General features: G+C 35.7%; 1 protein-coding gene and 1 long non-coding RNA gene across 3 annotated transcripts; one reads left to right on the top strand and one right to left on the bottom strand.

Moving 5' to 3' along the window:
• Positions 1-813: 813 nt before the first annotated feature.
• mtg (mind the gap) lies at positions 814-17669 on the top strand. Of its 2 annotated transcripts, XM_003706361.3 has the most exons (8): positions 814-2077; positions 11744-11878; positions 13628-13734; positions 14878-15315; positions 15703-15942; positions 16156-16481; positions 16694-16874; positions 17057-17669. In XM_003706361.3, the coding sequence occupies exons 1-8, from the start codon at positions 2038-2040 to the stop codon at positions 17321-17323; spliced, it is 1734 nt and encodes a 577-aa protein (XP_003706409.1). In that variant the 5' UTR covers positions 814-2037; the 3' UTR covers positions 17324-17669. The 2 variants fall into 2 exon arrangements, with proteins under 2 accessions (XP_003706409.1, XP_076391827.1); XM_076535712.1 differs by lacking the exon at positions 11744-11878.
• On the bottom strand, positions 2072-3965 carry LOC105663473 (uncharacterized). The gene is made up of 3 exons (XR_001096940.2): positions 3815-3965; positions 3428-3621; positions 2072-2630 (listed from the first exon to the last, which is right to left on the bottom strand). It is a non-coding gene; the product is annotated as an uncharacterized LOC105663473 (long non-coding RNA).

The following is a 17669-nucleotide window of genomic DNA, read 5'->3' as shown; positions in this document are numbered from 1 at the left end:
CAACAGATGGCGTTGCAGAATCATTTTAAATCACACACATAAAAATTCAAGACATTTATAGTTTCTGTAAGGAAAAAATATGTTTAATTAAATATTCCCACGACAATGATACCTGTAATTAGCATGAACTTCCATCGAAGAAAGTAGACCATTTTTTATCTCCACATATACTCATCACCTAGAAGAAACTCATAATTAGTTTTTTCTACATGAAGTAATGTTTATTGAACAATTTTTTTCTTATTCTAATAATACTTGATGAGCTAAACAGTTGTCCATCCTGCATAGGAACGTAGCGATTAAACCTTGACCTACTTCTGGTGTCAGCGTGGTCAAGTGCATTATAGAATGTGCTGGCATCAAACTAACCATCCGTTTAAATGAAAGTGCATAAATTTGATCACCTTTCCCTGATACCAGAATGCTCATACGAAAAAATTCGAGGTTGAATCAGCAACATCCACAATTTGATGGGTTGAAAAACATGGTCAAATTTCTCAATACACTTTAGTCATGTAAAAGGCATGATTTCTCTGTAAAATGGGTGCAACGGAATGCACTGTTACGTCACTCGATTCGCACTACGGAACTTTCCGTACTTACGGAACTGTCCGTGGTAACTAAAAATGCTTCCTAATGTTAACAAACTGTTAAGAAGGTATATTTATAAAACATCTATCTTTTATCAAATTTTTATTTTATTTCATCTGATGAGAAATATTGTATTGATTACTAAAATTCGTTTTGATCGATCTGCAGGAGGGTTAAAAAATTTCGAAAACTTCCTCCAAAAAAATTGATTAAAATTTCAAACTGTGAATTAATTAGTGGTGGAAATAATTTTCTTACAATTTCCAAATACATCGACTCTTGATAGCAAGGGTTAATAGTCTGACTCTTCGCGCAGTTACGATCACTTTCGAGGAAACAAACGGGAGAAGAATCTCGCAGCCGATGGCCAGCATTTATCGATACTTTTATAGAGACCTACTTAAAAAAAACCAGTTGATCGATTCGCTGGACTCTGAATGAACGCACGACGATCCCGTTATCGTTTCGTCCGAGTGGGTCACCGACACCTCGACAGGATTTTACTCATAGCCGCTTCGACCTGCACGTATCGAAGTTGTGCCGTGAACAGACCGTTTCTTGCTTATACTTGGTGGGGCCTGACAGGACCGTCTCATGTTCACTGCACCTGTTTATTAATTTCTTGAAACTTTTACAATTTTTTATTACCTGGTCATAATTTTCTTTTCTTCATTTTTCAATTAGTGGTGATAAGTGCCTTCTACAATTACTGATCATAATTCGTTTATCTTCTTAAACCTTCTTCTTCGTCTTCCTGAATGTTAATCTTTCCCTCTGTTCTTGCAAATATTCTGCTGCAAAAGTTTTTACTAATTCTTCATGTATCTTGAAACTATTCTGTACTGAAACTCTTCCGTACCCAATGTGATGTATTACTAATAAAATTTTGGAAAATGTTTCTTGTCCACTAAATTGTCCACTTCAATGATTTCCCTTTACTTTTACACCACGTTCAAAATTAGCATGAACAAACACGTCTGTCTATTATCGCTACTGAATAAATTCATTTAGAATTGATACAAAGGTTTAAAGAAAACCGGCGAAACAAGTCCCGCAATCATAGAGCCCGTGCGTCACGCACCACCACACTCATTTACAATATTAATGTAAATTGTTGAAAAAATGGTGTGTCGTGCGACGAACGAAAGAGAGGGGATCTTGAAAGTGGAGCCAAGCTTCAGCCGTCCCTGGAAACCAGATGGGGTCTGAAAGTGCCCCGCGTGTTCGCCTCCGAGGAGTATATCCATGCAGTATTAGTGTCCGCGGGATCGAGTAACCTGTCGTACCTTTTTATCACTCTATCGCCAATAAAGGACGTTTTCGCCTACGTGGTGATCTTCTGAACAGTTTTGAAACAACTGATCATTGTCTCTGTTCGCTGATAAACGAAAAGGAAACGTTTTGAAAGGACTTTCTGGGCTGATAATCGAAACTGGATCGGCGAGTATGAAGATCGCCACGACCTTGTTCCTCTTCGTGGTCGTCGGTATGTACGATTTGTTTCTGGTTGATAAACGCAGCTTCTAACTTAAATGGGTGTTCAAGAAATAACTTTGAAAAATTATTTTAATTACAAGAATATTATTTTGGTACAAAGGTACCTTTGATTGGATCCTCTGTTGATCTTTTATTGTGCAAAAATTGCAGAGGACTAAACTTTTCTGACAGTTTTAAAAATTCTATCTTTATTAACTCTAACTTTATCTTTGAAAGATCTCTTTATCAAGTTTCTATTTACTTCCTGTGATACGATATATGATACAGTAATTACAAGTTGTTCACTTGATAAGTGATCTACGATTTCTTGGTTAAAATTTTTATTTCAGTTAGTCTTTAGTCTTCTAAATAATTTTATTTAGTCTTCGTACTTTTTGAGTTATATAGTTAATTCTTCATGCCCTGCAGTAAGAGCCTCTTTCTTTATAATACCGTTGGAGCAGCGTTTCGTAAGATATTACGCGAAGCGCGAAATGTGGTTCGCAAAATAAAGATGAAAGTCCGAACACCGTGTCATGTAATTGTCATCCGAGATCGTGACCCTAGCAATCAAATAAGGTTTCTGGCTCACTGGTTTCTTTTAGAATACTTATTTAAGCTAGTTGCTGCGTTACCAAGTGCATATCTAATACTTGGATATTCATGTGCAAATGTTTACATGTCACGATTTCTCATGAAATTGTGCTGCATGGTTGTTTGATTGGTGGCAAGTCTCGATAGAAAAGTTCGTGCTTGAAAGCACTTTAGAGATCTCAGTCATGACGAATATTTATGGAGAAAAATATGTGAGGTACTTTTACATTCATAAACGGATATTTGTATATTTAGAATGTTAAGAAAATATTATTATATCAAGGACTCATAAATTATAGTTAAATTATAGTTATAGTTAAGGACTCGTTACGAGATCATCAAAGTGATACAAAGCTTGTCATCACTTGAGTAAGTGATACAAATGAAATGTTAAAGAAATGTATGAAAATTTTCATATGTAGTATTTTTTTTAATATCGAGGCTTGTACCAAGATTATATTATTACAGTATTATATATATTTTAATCACCAGTTTTCAATATTTATTTATTCTCAAAAGAAGCAGTATATTGAAGCTTCGAACAAGGAATAAATTATTGGAAACTGGTTGTTCAAAGGACCCTTTTCTTTCTGGGTTACCTTGCAGGTATCTGGGCCTTTCAATTATCTACGCTTTGTATCAAAGCATTCTGTGCTATTGAACCTCGACTTATCTTTGACTGACTGCACTAGATCTTCTGCTCAAATTTCCCTATCTGATCTTACTATTATTTTACTGTTCTCTCAATAATTATCGTTTCTCTTACGGTACTAATCGTCTTCAGGGTGATCGCTATTTCTCTCGCTGTCCAATGTAAATACGAATGTTGGAATACAGGGCGATGTTACGTATTTCAAATCTTCTACATGATACTTCGCGTGTCAGTAAAAGTTTCGATAATTTCACGGCTTTTTTCCCGACAACTCAGGCGTGACAATCGTGTTGCGAGTAAAAAGGATCCTACAAAAATACGGACGATATTATGAAAATTTAGTTTCGATTCTTCTTTCACATTATGTCTTAATAAACTTTGAATGATTTCGACTATAAGCATTATAATCCTTTTTGTTGGATTTCTCGTTTCGTTTTAATGATAATATCAATCATGAATGATTGTGTAAATAATTGAGCTTGTACAAGTTTGTAGGTGTACCTGAATTCCTCAGAAACCAATTTCTTCTATCAATTTCCTCTACCAATTTCTGTAGCTAATTATCTTGAAGAATCTCATTTAACAACCAATTATGAATTCGTTATAACTACCTAACTTTAAAGCAATACTTAAAAGTCTTCAAACTCTAAAATAATAATAATGTCTAGAAAAGTATAATATAGCTAACAGCGACTCTTAAAATATTTTTCCCAATTAATCCGAATATCCAAATATTTCTTTCGCAGTTATTTTCGTTTTTTCTGAAGATAAGCAAACCATATTGCTATTCCGAACATAACCTCTCCGTAAAATGTGTTAGGTTAGGTTTCTCCCGACTAGGAATTTTCATTAGTATACACCTCACAAATCTGTTAGCCTGGAGTGTATATTTTCCACATAACAAGAGTTTCATGCAAACGACACACCGCGTAAAACGATGTGCAATAAGGCATTGAATGGCAGCGTTTCGAACGGAATCACCGAGGAGGAAAAGTAACAGTAAAGTCGATCGTACGCATCGGCGCGAACTAGAAAGTGCAAAAGCATCGGGTTTTCATTGCTAAAAACACAAATCGAATCGGAGGGTTAAATAGAACGTACAAGTTCTGTCGTCAATTACGGACACGCTCAGAGAAAGGGGATTGAAATCAAACCTCGTAATTGCATATTTTCAGTCAGTATCTGGGTATAATGGGCGAAGGTATAATGGGAAAATCTGGGTCACTAGAGGTCGGTATATCGTGAAAACTGTCGTGGCAATACTTTTTTTCCCTGTCATCGTTGGTCGTTATTATCGTGTCAATTCATATACTATACGTAACGTGCTCGCGGGATCAAACTTTCTCTGTATTTATCGAAAGAATGACTTTCACGTGGAGATCCGGTGATAATTACCAGGTTCGTTACGAAAACGCGATGCTATATCTGCATAACTTCGATCGTGTGGATTTGGCAATATTTATTGATGTGCTGATTTTAGAAAAATTTTATGTAATAGGTTAGGAGTGCTAGGATTTTCAATTATGGCTTTTAGAGCTTTGCTGTGTGCATGTTGTAGTAGGGATTCTTTAATGCTGTGATCTATTTTAAAAAATGACTTACAGAATTTCAGTGATAAGGTTTTAGGATTTTCCAGACAATTAGGTTTAACAATTCTTAAATTTAAAGATTCTACTCAAGGTTCTAAAATTTGACGTCATAAAATTCATAGTCTCAGGGACCATTGTTCAAAATGCTGAAATGTCAAATTTAATTAATTGCAATGTCTCAAAGTTACGAACCTAACATTCCTATATTTGAAAATACCTAATTCGTAAATACCTAAATACCTAAATACCTAAGTACCTAAGTAGCAAAGTACCTAAGTACCTAAGTACCTAAGTACCTAAGTACCTAAGTAGCGAAGTACCTAAATACCTAAGTACTTAAATACCTAAATACTCAAATACCTACATACCTAAATACCTAAATACCTAAATATCTAAATACCTAAATACCTAAATACCTAAATACCTAAATACCTAAATACCTAAATACCTAAATACCTAAATACCTAAATACCTAAATACCTAAATACCTAAATACCTAAAGACCTAAATTCCTAAATTCCCAAACTGCAGTATCCCATTTTCTCAAGATTCCAAAGTGTTAAAGCACCGAAATTCCCAAAGAAACATATGCTAATGAACGCAAATCATTGCAACATTTGATATTCAAGTTTTATTAATGGCAACATATTAGCAGTAGGTGACTACTTTCCAAAAATTAATGACCACATAAAACCTTTAAAAGAAGACAGCTTTCGAAACGAGCATGAATTCTGTAGAATAATTGTCACTTTATTGTGATAATAGATCCAGTAGGTTTTCGACGATGACGTTATTTAGGGAATCAGGTCAAACACGGATCATATAAATGTTTCCGGACTGGTCACTTTCTACACGACTGTAACCGTCCACTAAATCTCTTTTCAATGTCGGAACATCTTCAGTAGCTAACTCATTAACTTATCCTTTATTAGTCTAATTACATTTACAATTCAAATAAATTGACTGAAAATAAGAGTTACAAGAAAATGAACAGAAATGTTTGTGTCTCTTTAAATTTAATCTGTTGGAAGATTATTAATTAGAAGAATTAATGTGTTGGCTTGATTAACTGTAAATATTATATTTGTCAATGGGTTCTAATGTACAGTATATTTTTGTGAGACAATTATTGATTGAATTATGATAATAAACAGACTGTATAATAATGGTTAAAATGTACAGTTGGTTTAAATGTATAGTGTATTTTTGTAGAACAATTATTGATTGAATTACTATAACGAACAGACTTATTATAGTAAGCAGACTATATAAAATTTATATGATTTTATAAGTTGAAATTTTATGTCTATTATCAGTCGTTGACCATACAAATAATTGCACTCGAACTCCAAAAGTATATTAAAAATTCCAGTAAAATTGAAAAACGCCTGAAGTAAGCGTCATGACACAAACTCAAAGTAAGACAAAGAAGATCTATCATCAACAGCAAAAATCTTAGTGTACAGAGTTAATAAGGGGACAAATTGTATAGCAGGTTGTCATTAACAAATGGTTGGTGAACGACACGAAGGCGACTTTGAGAGGAGTGCCGTTCTCAAGGTAAAGGTAAAGGCCGCTCGTGAGAAAGTGTTGCGCGAGCAACAAACATCGTTACGTTGTTTCGCGTTAATCAGGAAGTCTGATAAATGAAGAAAAGTGAATTTTATCTTCGTGTCTAGCATTGTCCAATTATCTTGGGTTAACCACCGAGATGAACAGTGAAAGTGTGCTTACGATTTGTGTATCTCAAATGTCATCGTCCTCGATTTTAACGGAGATTTGAGTATGGTGCTAACCCCGCTCTTTTTCACGTTTTAAAGTGATGTAATATTTCGTTGGGGAATTTTAATCTATTGTATACAAGTCACGAAATGGTTCTGTGACCTTCCAGTTATAAAATGGGTGACCTTCTGAAAATTTGAATTTTTTTTATTGTTATAGTTGAGGATTTTAGGGTACTTGGATTCTAAGATTCTACGTTGATGGAATTCTAAATTTTCAAAATTCTGTATAATTGAATTTCTAATTCATAAAATTCGCAAATTTTGAAGAGGTAGATTTCTAAGTTATCAAATTTCTACATTTCCAATTTTCTAAGTAACAAGATTTCTAAAACTTTAAATTTCTGAATGACCAAACTTCTAAATGACCGAATTTCTAAATGACCAAATTTCTAAATAACCGAATTTCTGAATGACCACATTTCTAAGTTATCAAATTTTTAAAGTCTCAAACTCCTAAAGAGTCAGATCCCTACATTACCAAATTTCTAAATAACTAGATGTCAAACTCTTCAAATTTTAAATTTCCACATTTCTGTCACCAAGTCTCTAAATTTCCAAACACTCAAATAATTAAATATCGGTATAAACCAATATTTTTAAAGGATTCTTTCACATGTTCATTTCCGATTGATCGACGTGCACGCGACGTATTACGAGCAGGATGAAAAAATCAGGATACGGTAAATTCTAGAGACAGAAATAAAACGAATCACAGGGCAACGAAATTCCAACTCGACGATTATCTCTTCTTTGTCCTTTTTCTTGCAAAATAATTTCTGTTTGATTGCTTCGATGATTACCGCACGAGCTACGAAGAACGTAATACTGAAACAGGAAATGCAGTATCGTGAATTTTCCTATCATCGCTGAAATAACTTCATTTCCAACAATCTTTCAAACATGAATAAGCTGAAATTGCTTTAAAACACAATACTTCATGCATTCAGGCAGAAAATGTACGACTTTTGATGCGACGTTTAAGAATATCTTCTTCAATGTTAATTCTAATTTTAATTAGAAAAGTACAATAAATCTTTGAAGCAACGAAAGTAAATGTCCAACTAAATGCCATATGCACTTACATGTATTTCATAAATTGCGAAAGTTTTAATAAACGCTATAAACTATAAATCAATTGAAAAGTGAAGAAACACAAATTAAGAAGTGACTTTTTACGCTGATGTCATTAAAATTGCAAAAGAAGATTGCGTAAGTTTATTACTTTCAGCAACGAAAGTTTTGAGACCTCAAAACGCAACAAATTTGAGAATATCATAAAAAGAATAAAAAAAATATATGTCTTAAATTCTTTTAAGAATAGTCTCGCATGTCTGTACAACAACTCGGTCAAAGAGTGGGCCTGGATGTGTTAAGCTTTCTCGTTCGAAAATTTCACTATGCTTCAACGAGCATAACATAATTTCTACGAGCTGTCTCTTTTGTCGCGTACGTTCCTATTCCAAACGATTCTCTGTCTTTAATTCTTTGTAACGTTTACAAACGGACAAAGACCTTTTCATTTTTCTACGTGAATGAATATTTATTTTTGGTTTCGTCACTTCTTTCGACTCGCCTACTCGCTTTGGACGTTATGAAACATTTTACGAAACGTGGGATAATAAATGAGATATTTTATTTTTCTGAATTATTGAGTTGTCGAATGGGTTTATAGATGTAACGCGTGGATATGTGGTGCGTAGGAGAACGTCGTATAGAAATATTGCGAAAGAAAATTTGAGATGTAGAAATATAATATAACGCGTGCGAATACAGTGCACGGAAATACGGTGCGTAGAGATATAACGCAAGGATATATGGCGCGTGAAAATGCGACGCAAAGAAATTCGGCGCGTGGAAAATATGATGTATAGAAATTACAATATGTAGAAATTACAGTGCATAAAACTGCAGCGCGTGGAGATACAACGCATGGAAATATGGCGCGTGAAAATTCTATGCATAGAAATTTGAAGCGTGGGAATTATGACGCGTGGAATTAGGGCACGTGGAGTATCGACGCGTGGAATTACGGCGCGTGGAGTATCGGCGCGTGGAATAGCCAACGCATGGAATTACAGCGCGTGAAATGACCAACGCGTGAAATTACGCGTGGAGTAACCAACGCGTGGAATTAGGGCGCATGGAGTATCGGCGCGTGGAGTATCGGCGCTTGGAATAGCCAACGCGTAGAATTACGGCGCATGGAGTATCGGTGCGTGGAATTACAACGCGTAGAGTAGCCAACGCGTAGAATTACGGCGCATGGAGTATCGGTGCGTGGAATTACAACGCGTAGAGTAGCCAACGCGTAGAATTACGGCGCATGGAGTATCGGTGCGTGGAATTACAACGCGTAGAGTAGCCAACGCGTAGAATTACGGCGCATGGAGTATCGGTGCGTGGAATTACAACGCGTAGAGTAGTCAACACGTGGAATTACGGCGCATGGAGTATCGACGCGTGGAATTACGACGCGTGGAGTAGTCAACGCGTGGAATTACAATGCGTGGAGTAACCAACGCATAGAATTACGGCCCATGGAGTATCGGTGCGTGGAATTACAACGCGTGAAGTAGCCAACGCGTGGAATTACGGCGCATGGAGTATCGACGCGTGGAATTACGACGTGTGGAGTAATCAATGCATGGAATTACAATGCATGGAGTAACCAACGCATAGAATTACGGCGCGTGGAGTAACCAACACGTGGAATTACAGCGCGTGAAGTAACCAACGCGTAGAATTACGGTGCGTGGAAATCACAACGCATAGAAATTATAACGTGTAGGAATTACAGTGTACTCGTATAGAACTCCAGCGCGTGGGGATATGACGCGTGGAAATACGGCGCGTGAAGATAAAACGCGTGGAAATCAAAGTACATAGAAATCGAATGCGTCACCATACAAACCACTATACTTCTAACATTCCCAAACTACCATAATCCAAAACTTTTCCTATATAACATTTTTTAAACCTCAAAAATTCCTCCGCATCTTCGAATATAGGCCAAGATCACCTTAAAAAAGAGACCAATCACTAAATTACCTTTGCACCAAACTCCCAGGAATCAAATCTCCATACAATCGATTTTACTGCGATCACGATGATGCAACAACTATTTCCTTTCATAACACATCAAGTTTAACACATCAAGTTTAACACATTCAACGAATGAATAGAATGCCACGAAACAGTTTCATTATTTGGGCCATGAACTGACGAAATGTATTTCGTCGGAAATTATATCAAATAAATGTGAATTTCTGTTACCTCGCCCCGTAAAATTGCTCAATAGAATCGGCAGGATGTCGTAACTGATCCTTCTTTATTGTCGAAAGAGAAGCGTCATCGCGACCTTTTCTGAGAGGCGGAACAGATTTTGGAGGACGATGAACAACTCTTGGTGGACGTTGAATGTGGTCGAATGGTCGAGTTGGACTTTTCAAGTGGGTCAGTAGGCTGTGGCCCAATGGCACGCCTAAGATCCGGCAAATCTTCTCCGAACATGAATTCCGGAAGTACCTTTCACAAACTTTGGGACGTTCCTTGGAAAGTTTTGGCGTGATGTTCATTGGGTAGATTCATTAACCCTACGTCTTAACGTTGAAAGAAATACTATGTGTCATGTTCAGTTTATGTGTCATTACTTTTATTTGTAGACTTTTTATTTCTTGGGGTTTTGTATGTCTTCTAAGAAGATTTTTACGTCTTATCAATTTTTGAAGTTTTCTGACAAGATTATTAAGTCCCATCAATTTTTTAAGTTTTCTGACCGGATTGTTAAATCTTATCAATTTTTGAAGTTTTGCAAGAGTTTACACATTGTTAAAATTAAATTATTTTGTTATTGTCAGGTATTGTTCAGGTTTTATTCTTATCAAGTTCTTATGTTAACTTCTCACGATCCTAAATTAATAATATTTGATTTAGAGAATACTTTCAAAAATAAGTTATTAATTGACTAGTTTGGTTAATAAAAGCTTGTCATGTTTATAAAAATCGTACTCATCCAGCAGTGAAGGTTATACAAAAATAGAAAAGATCTATTATTAATCTAAATATAGAAAAGATGTGTGAGTAAACCAAAAATGGAAAAGATCTAAGGAGAAGAAATCCTCGTATGAGAAAAAGGCGTGATGTGAGTTTAGGATTGGTTACAGAGAACCTGAACTCCAATTTGCACATTCGAGTGTACACAATCTGTGTTTGAACTCTCTTCGACTTTCGTGTCTTTTGTCACGTGGAGAATCGCAAATAGAGGCAGAACTATCATTCCCATTAATTTTCATAGGAATACTACGAATTCAATATCCATCTTAGATGAATAGCCTGAATATTCATGATACGTAACATTTAATCACACGTTTGAAAATTATAAAGAAACAACCTTATATAGCTTTCGTTTGATCAAATTTGTTCTGATAACTATATGAGCCTAATCTTATTTAATATACTATTTGATATAAATTGACTATTGGATATAAATGTATAACTGCGATAAAACAGCTTTATCGAGGATCAATAGCACAGAGTAGTAAATCAGCGACTCAAATAATAAACTGGGTGTCAAAGGCCCATTTTCAGTTTAGATTTTAAGAGATGATCAAATCCCTGTTAACCGATCCAGATCTGCATACCGATGCAACTTTCCATCGCATAAGAAGCTTCCACATTTTTGCTCTAAAAATCCGGTCTGAACTTTCTCTGACTTTATCTGACTTTATCTGTAAAATTTTGTAATAATCGATTTAATTTGCTTTCATGTCGTGACTCCAAATTTTTATCACAGATCAAATCGCGAAAGTAAAATTTTACGAGTCCGAATAAACGGGTTTCACGAAAAATTTCCGAAACAGCTTCATGCAGAATTGCGTAAAGTTTCAAAATTGTTATCTTAAGTAAAATCGTGAAAGTAGAAACGCGAGCAAAGTGGATCGAAAAAGTGAATGATCGTGCAGTTACGATGGAGGCGAAATTTGGAAAGAGAGAGTGATCGGGATGAAATCAGTTGGAACAGGGATCCATGGTGTTCTTCTCTTCCGGTTTGGTTGCAGGATGCACGTGGCGGGAGACACTAGGGACGTGTGTGTTTCAATCGGACTTTGGTTTTGTGCTTAACTGCGCCTTCAAAAAGTCCGGCCTATTTCGAGTACGAAATCTTGGAGGGGTCAAAGGTTACGTCGGCCTGGGTGAGTCGGAACAACTGGTCGATTTTGCATCGGAAAAATGCCATCCTTCACAAACAAACGTGCAAATAATTTATAAGCCACGTTTTCTGTAAATGATGTACAGAACTGTAAATATGTTATATATTATTAATAGCAATTAGTTTAATCGTTAAAAAGAAAGGGAAATCGCTTACTTTGTTGAATACTAACATTTGGAACAATCTAATATCTAATTACTCGTTAGTAAATTGTAGCCTTTGGACATTTCAATCAATTCTGTTGATCACTAAAATTATTTTTTCAATCACTTGGTAATAACATACTTTCTATTTCTGTCTGTGACCTGGTTTTGTGGAATAAGAAACGTCACCCCATGCAACCTATTGTTATATGACAACTAATTCTCTGAACGTTTTAACATTTTATGTACATATAGTCTATGTTCTGTGGAAAAATGAGGACAATTACTGTCAAATTTATTTGTATATAGAGGTGACCAATTCTTTGTCTTATAGTAGTGAAAGAAATGTATGTTTGTAATTATAATTTGCCATATGTGAAATATTTCAAACTTCTTTATTCATGGCAGCCACGAGATCAATTTCAAAGAAAGCAAAGCAAATTACTAAGAGAAAATTACAAAGCAAATGTTTTAATAACGCAATCTCAAGTTTGTAACTATGTAAACAAATTCATTTCAAAACTATTAATACTGCCGATATTTCTTGAAAATTCTATTTCTTCGAGAATTCCTGTTCTACCTCAAAGCAACTTCAAAATGATTAAATGAACTGCGTCGAAAGGCATGCAACTATTTCGTTTGGCAGAAAATGAAGCGAAAAGTGAACGACCGTGACCGGCTAATTATAATTATCCGTGCAGAACATTTATACTTTTACCGGGAAAAACTTCATTTGCTACTCGGCCTAGATATTGAACGAGATGTCACCGAGAGATGACATTCGACAGAAACGTAATTTACATTAGACAGACTGTTCGAGATCAAAGGAATTCAGTTTATACGATGAATATTCGACGCGTAGAAATTCGGAGCGTAAGAATTTGGCGCGTAGGAATTATGACGCGTAGAAATTGTAATGCGTAGAACTCCAGTGCGTGGAGATACAACGCGTGGAAATACGACGCATGGAAATACGGCGCGTGGAGATACAACGCATGGAAATACAGCGCGTGCAAATTCGATGTATAAAAATTCGACGCGTAGAAATCACGACACGTAGAAATTACAGCCCGTAGAACTCCAGCGTGTGGAGAAACGGCACGTAGAAATACGGCGTGTGGAGATACAACGCGTGGAAATACGGCGCATGGAGATACAAACACATGGAAATACGGCGCTTGCAAATTCGACGTGTAGAAATTCGTGTGGAAATCACGACGCATAGAAATTACAACGTGTAGAAATTACAGTGCGTAGAACTCCAGCGCGCAGAAATACGGCGCGTGGAAATACAACACGTAGAAATACGGCGCGACGAGAAACGGCGGTTCATACGATGTAAAAAAGTGGCGTGTCCGTTGTGCAACGATTACTTAACCTTCGAATGATTTGAAAACTGGCAGGTCCGTTTTTTGCTGCTTCTTAATGGTCCTCATTCGCGAAATATTCGAAAATATGTTACATACAGGCCGTTTACAAATATGCAAAATATGTTACATATGGTAAAGGAGATTAACATATTAGAAGATAAAGAAAATCCTTGATAAAAATATGACATGTAATTTAATAAAGACTATTTTTACTTTCAGGGTTTTCCGTTGGCGACGAGTTAGGTTTTTCCCAGTCACTGTCGAATGTGGAAGCTGCCAAAAGGAGAAGTGTGCAAACTGGCAGAGGCAATGTACCTCTTAGCTCGGTAAGAATTTTGTAGTATCTGAGACATTTAGTCCATTTTTAACGTCTACATCTTGGACATTAATCCGTATAAATCAGCATGTAGGCATCTGCTATAATCTGGTTCAAGGAAATTCTAGGATGGATAGAGATGTAAAAACATCATCGTAATTCTCACGGTTATATAACACTTTTGCATTAGATTAAGAGATTAGATTAGACATTAATAATACTTTCCTTAGTAAAAATTAAATTTCATCCTCCATGAAAGATATTGACGTAAATTATTATTGCATTAACTAGTCCTTTGTTTATAGAAATCTAAAGTATGCTTGGTATACGATAAAAATCTTCAATTAAATTTTAATATAAATAATAATGAAACATGTGGAAGTTTGTTGATTGTCTCAAAGATTCTTTAAAAATTCAAACTGTTAAAACTTGCTGTTTTACTTTAAAAAACTTTCAATTGAAACGGATATATTCTGGATTAACCTTGATCATATCTAGGATACACGATCGACCTTGCAGTAATTAGTGCATGAATGTCGATTACTCTTTTCATCGCACGACTTTCCAGAACAATAACAGGGCCTAGTACAAGGTTTGTTCTAGTTCAACGCTATGCAAATATGACATGTATCCATAGAGATGGCAATATAAAAACTGATAGATGATCAATATAGGACAAGGTTTCAGACTGCATTCCAGTTTCTTGTGAATCATGAAGCAATGAAGATGTACAATAATTAAATATAAAATCATGTCTACAATTTTCTAATACAATACTTCGAATATTAATATCCGTAAAAATAACAAAAATGTTTGAGATCTACAATGTTGGTCATTTTAAATATTTTACAATGGTTAATGTAATATCAATTTGAATTCTGTCAATTTGACTTCTGTTATTTAATAAAGTATATTAAATTATAGGTGCATTTTTTTCAGACATTCTGTATTTTTTCATTTGCTTTTGCTTTTAACAGTCTTATATGTGAATAGAATATTTTGCACACAATTGTCAAACGTGAGCTCTTCCATCCAGATCTTACATTTTCCCAAAGAATTATTTCCTGTAATACTGAGATACTCTGATACTTCTTTAATTTCTATAAAAAATAAATATTCCCCATAAATAATTGAAATTTATAACTATTCAAAGGCTTCCAATCGCGAAGAAGTGAGACAACAGACACAAAGTACTCGCCAAGTTGTGCCTCCTTTCAAACCTCTACCACCAGGAGCAGCAAGACCGATTGCTCAGCAACCGGAACGCCAGAAGCTCGTTGTTCAACAGAATTCCACAGCTCTCCGAACAGTACCGGCGCCTTCTTTATCGACAACTCAACAAGACCTGCTAAGGCAACAACAGCAGTTGCAGCAGCAACAGTTGATGCAGCAAGAAGCGAAACATAAACAGCAACAAAGGTTGCAGCAAGAAGCGTTCGCGTTGCAGGTGCTGAAACAACAGAGGTTGCAGCAGCAGGAGGCTATGAGACAGCAACAGTTGCAGAAAATGCAACAACAACAGAAACAGCAGTTGGCTACGCAGCAGAAGAGGCATCAACATGTAGTTCCTATGCAGGTGAAGAGGGATCAGGTAAAGTTGCACTTATTTTTATGAAAAAAAAAAGTGTAGTTTTAATTTCTGAGGATTATGGGTTCAGTTTATACACGTTGAATCATAGTTCTGTCACTTGATTGATAGAAATTGATATTTTTTCAATTTTGCGTGATATGTATAAATATTATAAAATTAATGTGTACGTGACCTTTGCAAAACTTGAAATAAATGTGACTGGCCAAATAAGTGTGACTGATTCTGTTTAAATACATAGCTTATGTTTAGTAATTAATTTTAGAGTATGCGGTACTTCTGGTGTATTTTCATATCCTGTGAATTTGCGATGTAAAAATACATGATTTTACATATTTTACCTATTACGTGAAATACTTGATTTTACATATTACATGAAATGCGTTTTAGACTCCACAAATGCTGGCGGTCGCAGCTGTGCCAGGAAAGCTACCGAACCTCGTAGCTGCAATTCCACCAGCTGGAAGTATCGTCGAGCCTGAAATTCCATCGAAATCATCTTCTGGAGATAGCTTACCTCCTTTCATCACGATGCCGCCATCATCGGCACAGTTAACCGATCGCATCAGCAATAATCCTGCTATATTAGAGGACTCCGATAATGAAGTGTCCAAGGATGATTTCGGTCAGGTAATCGAAGTTAAATTTATAAATTTATATTTTCATAACAAACGTTTACATAATCATTTTTGCAGTATGAGTCTTATCTTCTATTGAAATGAACTGAACTGCAGTTGATGCAAATGAATTGCAAAATAATTTAATTTGATCAAATATATCTCTGACTAGGTATATTTCGTTTCTGACTTTGAATTGTTAATGACAATTTTTATTTATTTTCAGTTACCTTTACCTGGAGAGGAAGCTGCATCGTCCGTGAATGAAATGACTCTACTATCTCTCCATCCAGTGTCATCTGAATCGAGTCAGGCCTTATCACAACAGAACGAGAAACGACAATCGTTGCCATCATCTTTGCCATCATCTTTGCCATCGTTAGAACCAATTCAGGGAATGGAAACATCCTTGAAAGCTTTGGCAGAAGCTAGTAATATCACTTTGGAAGCTTTGGAAGCAGCGATTTTGTTAAGACAGCAGCAACTTATGCGGAAGCAACAGGGTCCTTCTACTACGAGCACCACGACTACCACGCCATCTCCTCATAAGAAGTAATCACACGATGAAATTTATACACTTTCTTATACCTATGGATTTCCGTGTACTATATATTTTAGCATAAGTAGAAAATTTGTCACATTTTTTAAGATAATTTATTTTAAGTGTTATGTTAGTTAAATGTCATTTGAAGAATATTAGAAGCATTATATTCGTGTTTCAATTAACTGATTTCGAAATGAAGAGTTCAATTGAAATTTTTCAGTAAATACAATTCTGGAGCTACTAAAGTGATGAATGCACCACGTGAATACTATCCAATGGGTTACGACAAAAATTTTGACGACAACTTCGCCAGCAGAGTGGACCTACCTGATACAAGCTTCTACTGCGGTGATCAGAAACACTTCCCCGGACTGTACGCTGATGAGGATCTTGGATGCATGGTAAAATATTATTGACGATGACATATCAAAAATAAAGCAATTTACTAAAAATTTGCAAGTATTTGTAAATAAAATGCAAGACTATTTTTCGCTTAACAAATTGTCAGTAACCATAGCTATTAAAATTTTAAATTTTGTAACGTCTTTCTGTATTTTTCTTCTTATCAAACACCATGTTTCAGGTGTTCCACGTCTGTGCATTAACGGACGACGGTCTGATCATGAAGAGCTTTCTGTGTCCCGAGTCGACCCTGTTCGATCAGACAATCCTAAAATGCAACTGGTGGTTCTACGTGGATTGCAAAGCCTCGAAGAGTTTGTACGACAGTAACATTCCCATCAGCAAAAGCTACCAGCTGATGAAAGCTCTCGCATTCTTCTCGGCGTACAAAAACCACGACAATAGTACAAGTACTGCTCAAGAAAGTTTGGAGACAGACAGCTCGTGAACATTTTACGAGGAATCCTTAGTTTACTAGTTGGGCATCATTAATTTTTAATCGGTTCTACGATTGCCTGTCAGAGTTCCCTTCATCCATTAAGCGTCGAATTTTTTAAAATATTACACTTTTCTTAGGATCTTAATGGATCGAAGAAGAACACGTAAGACGAGGGATATGTTTTTCAAATGTTTACGATTGGTTTTACACAACTACTGTTGTATTATCCCAAACGATAAGTGTGTACATATAATTTATTGCTTAGTTCGCGATAGACGTAGAGAATAGTTTTTTACCATAACGTTGTAAATAGTTCTACGTTGGTCTCTTTTAATAATAATTCTATTTTCCTGTA

This window comes from Megachile rotundata, chromosome 9 (genome assembly GCF_050947335.1).
Source record: "Megachile rotundata isolate GNS110a chromosome 9, iyMegRotu1, whole genome shotgun sequence".
NCBI lineage: Eukaryota > Metazoa > Arthropoda > Insecta > Hymenoptera > Megachilidae > Megachile > Megachile rotundata.
Note: the sequence above shows the minus strand (reverse complement) of the source record. Positions and strands in the feature narration are given on the sequence as shown.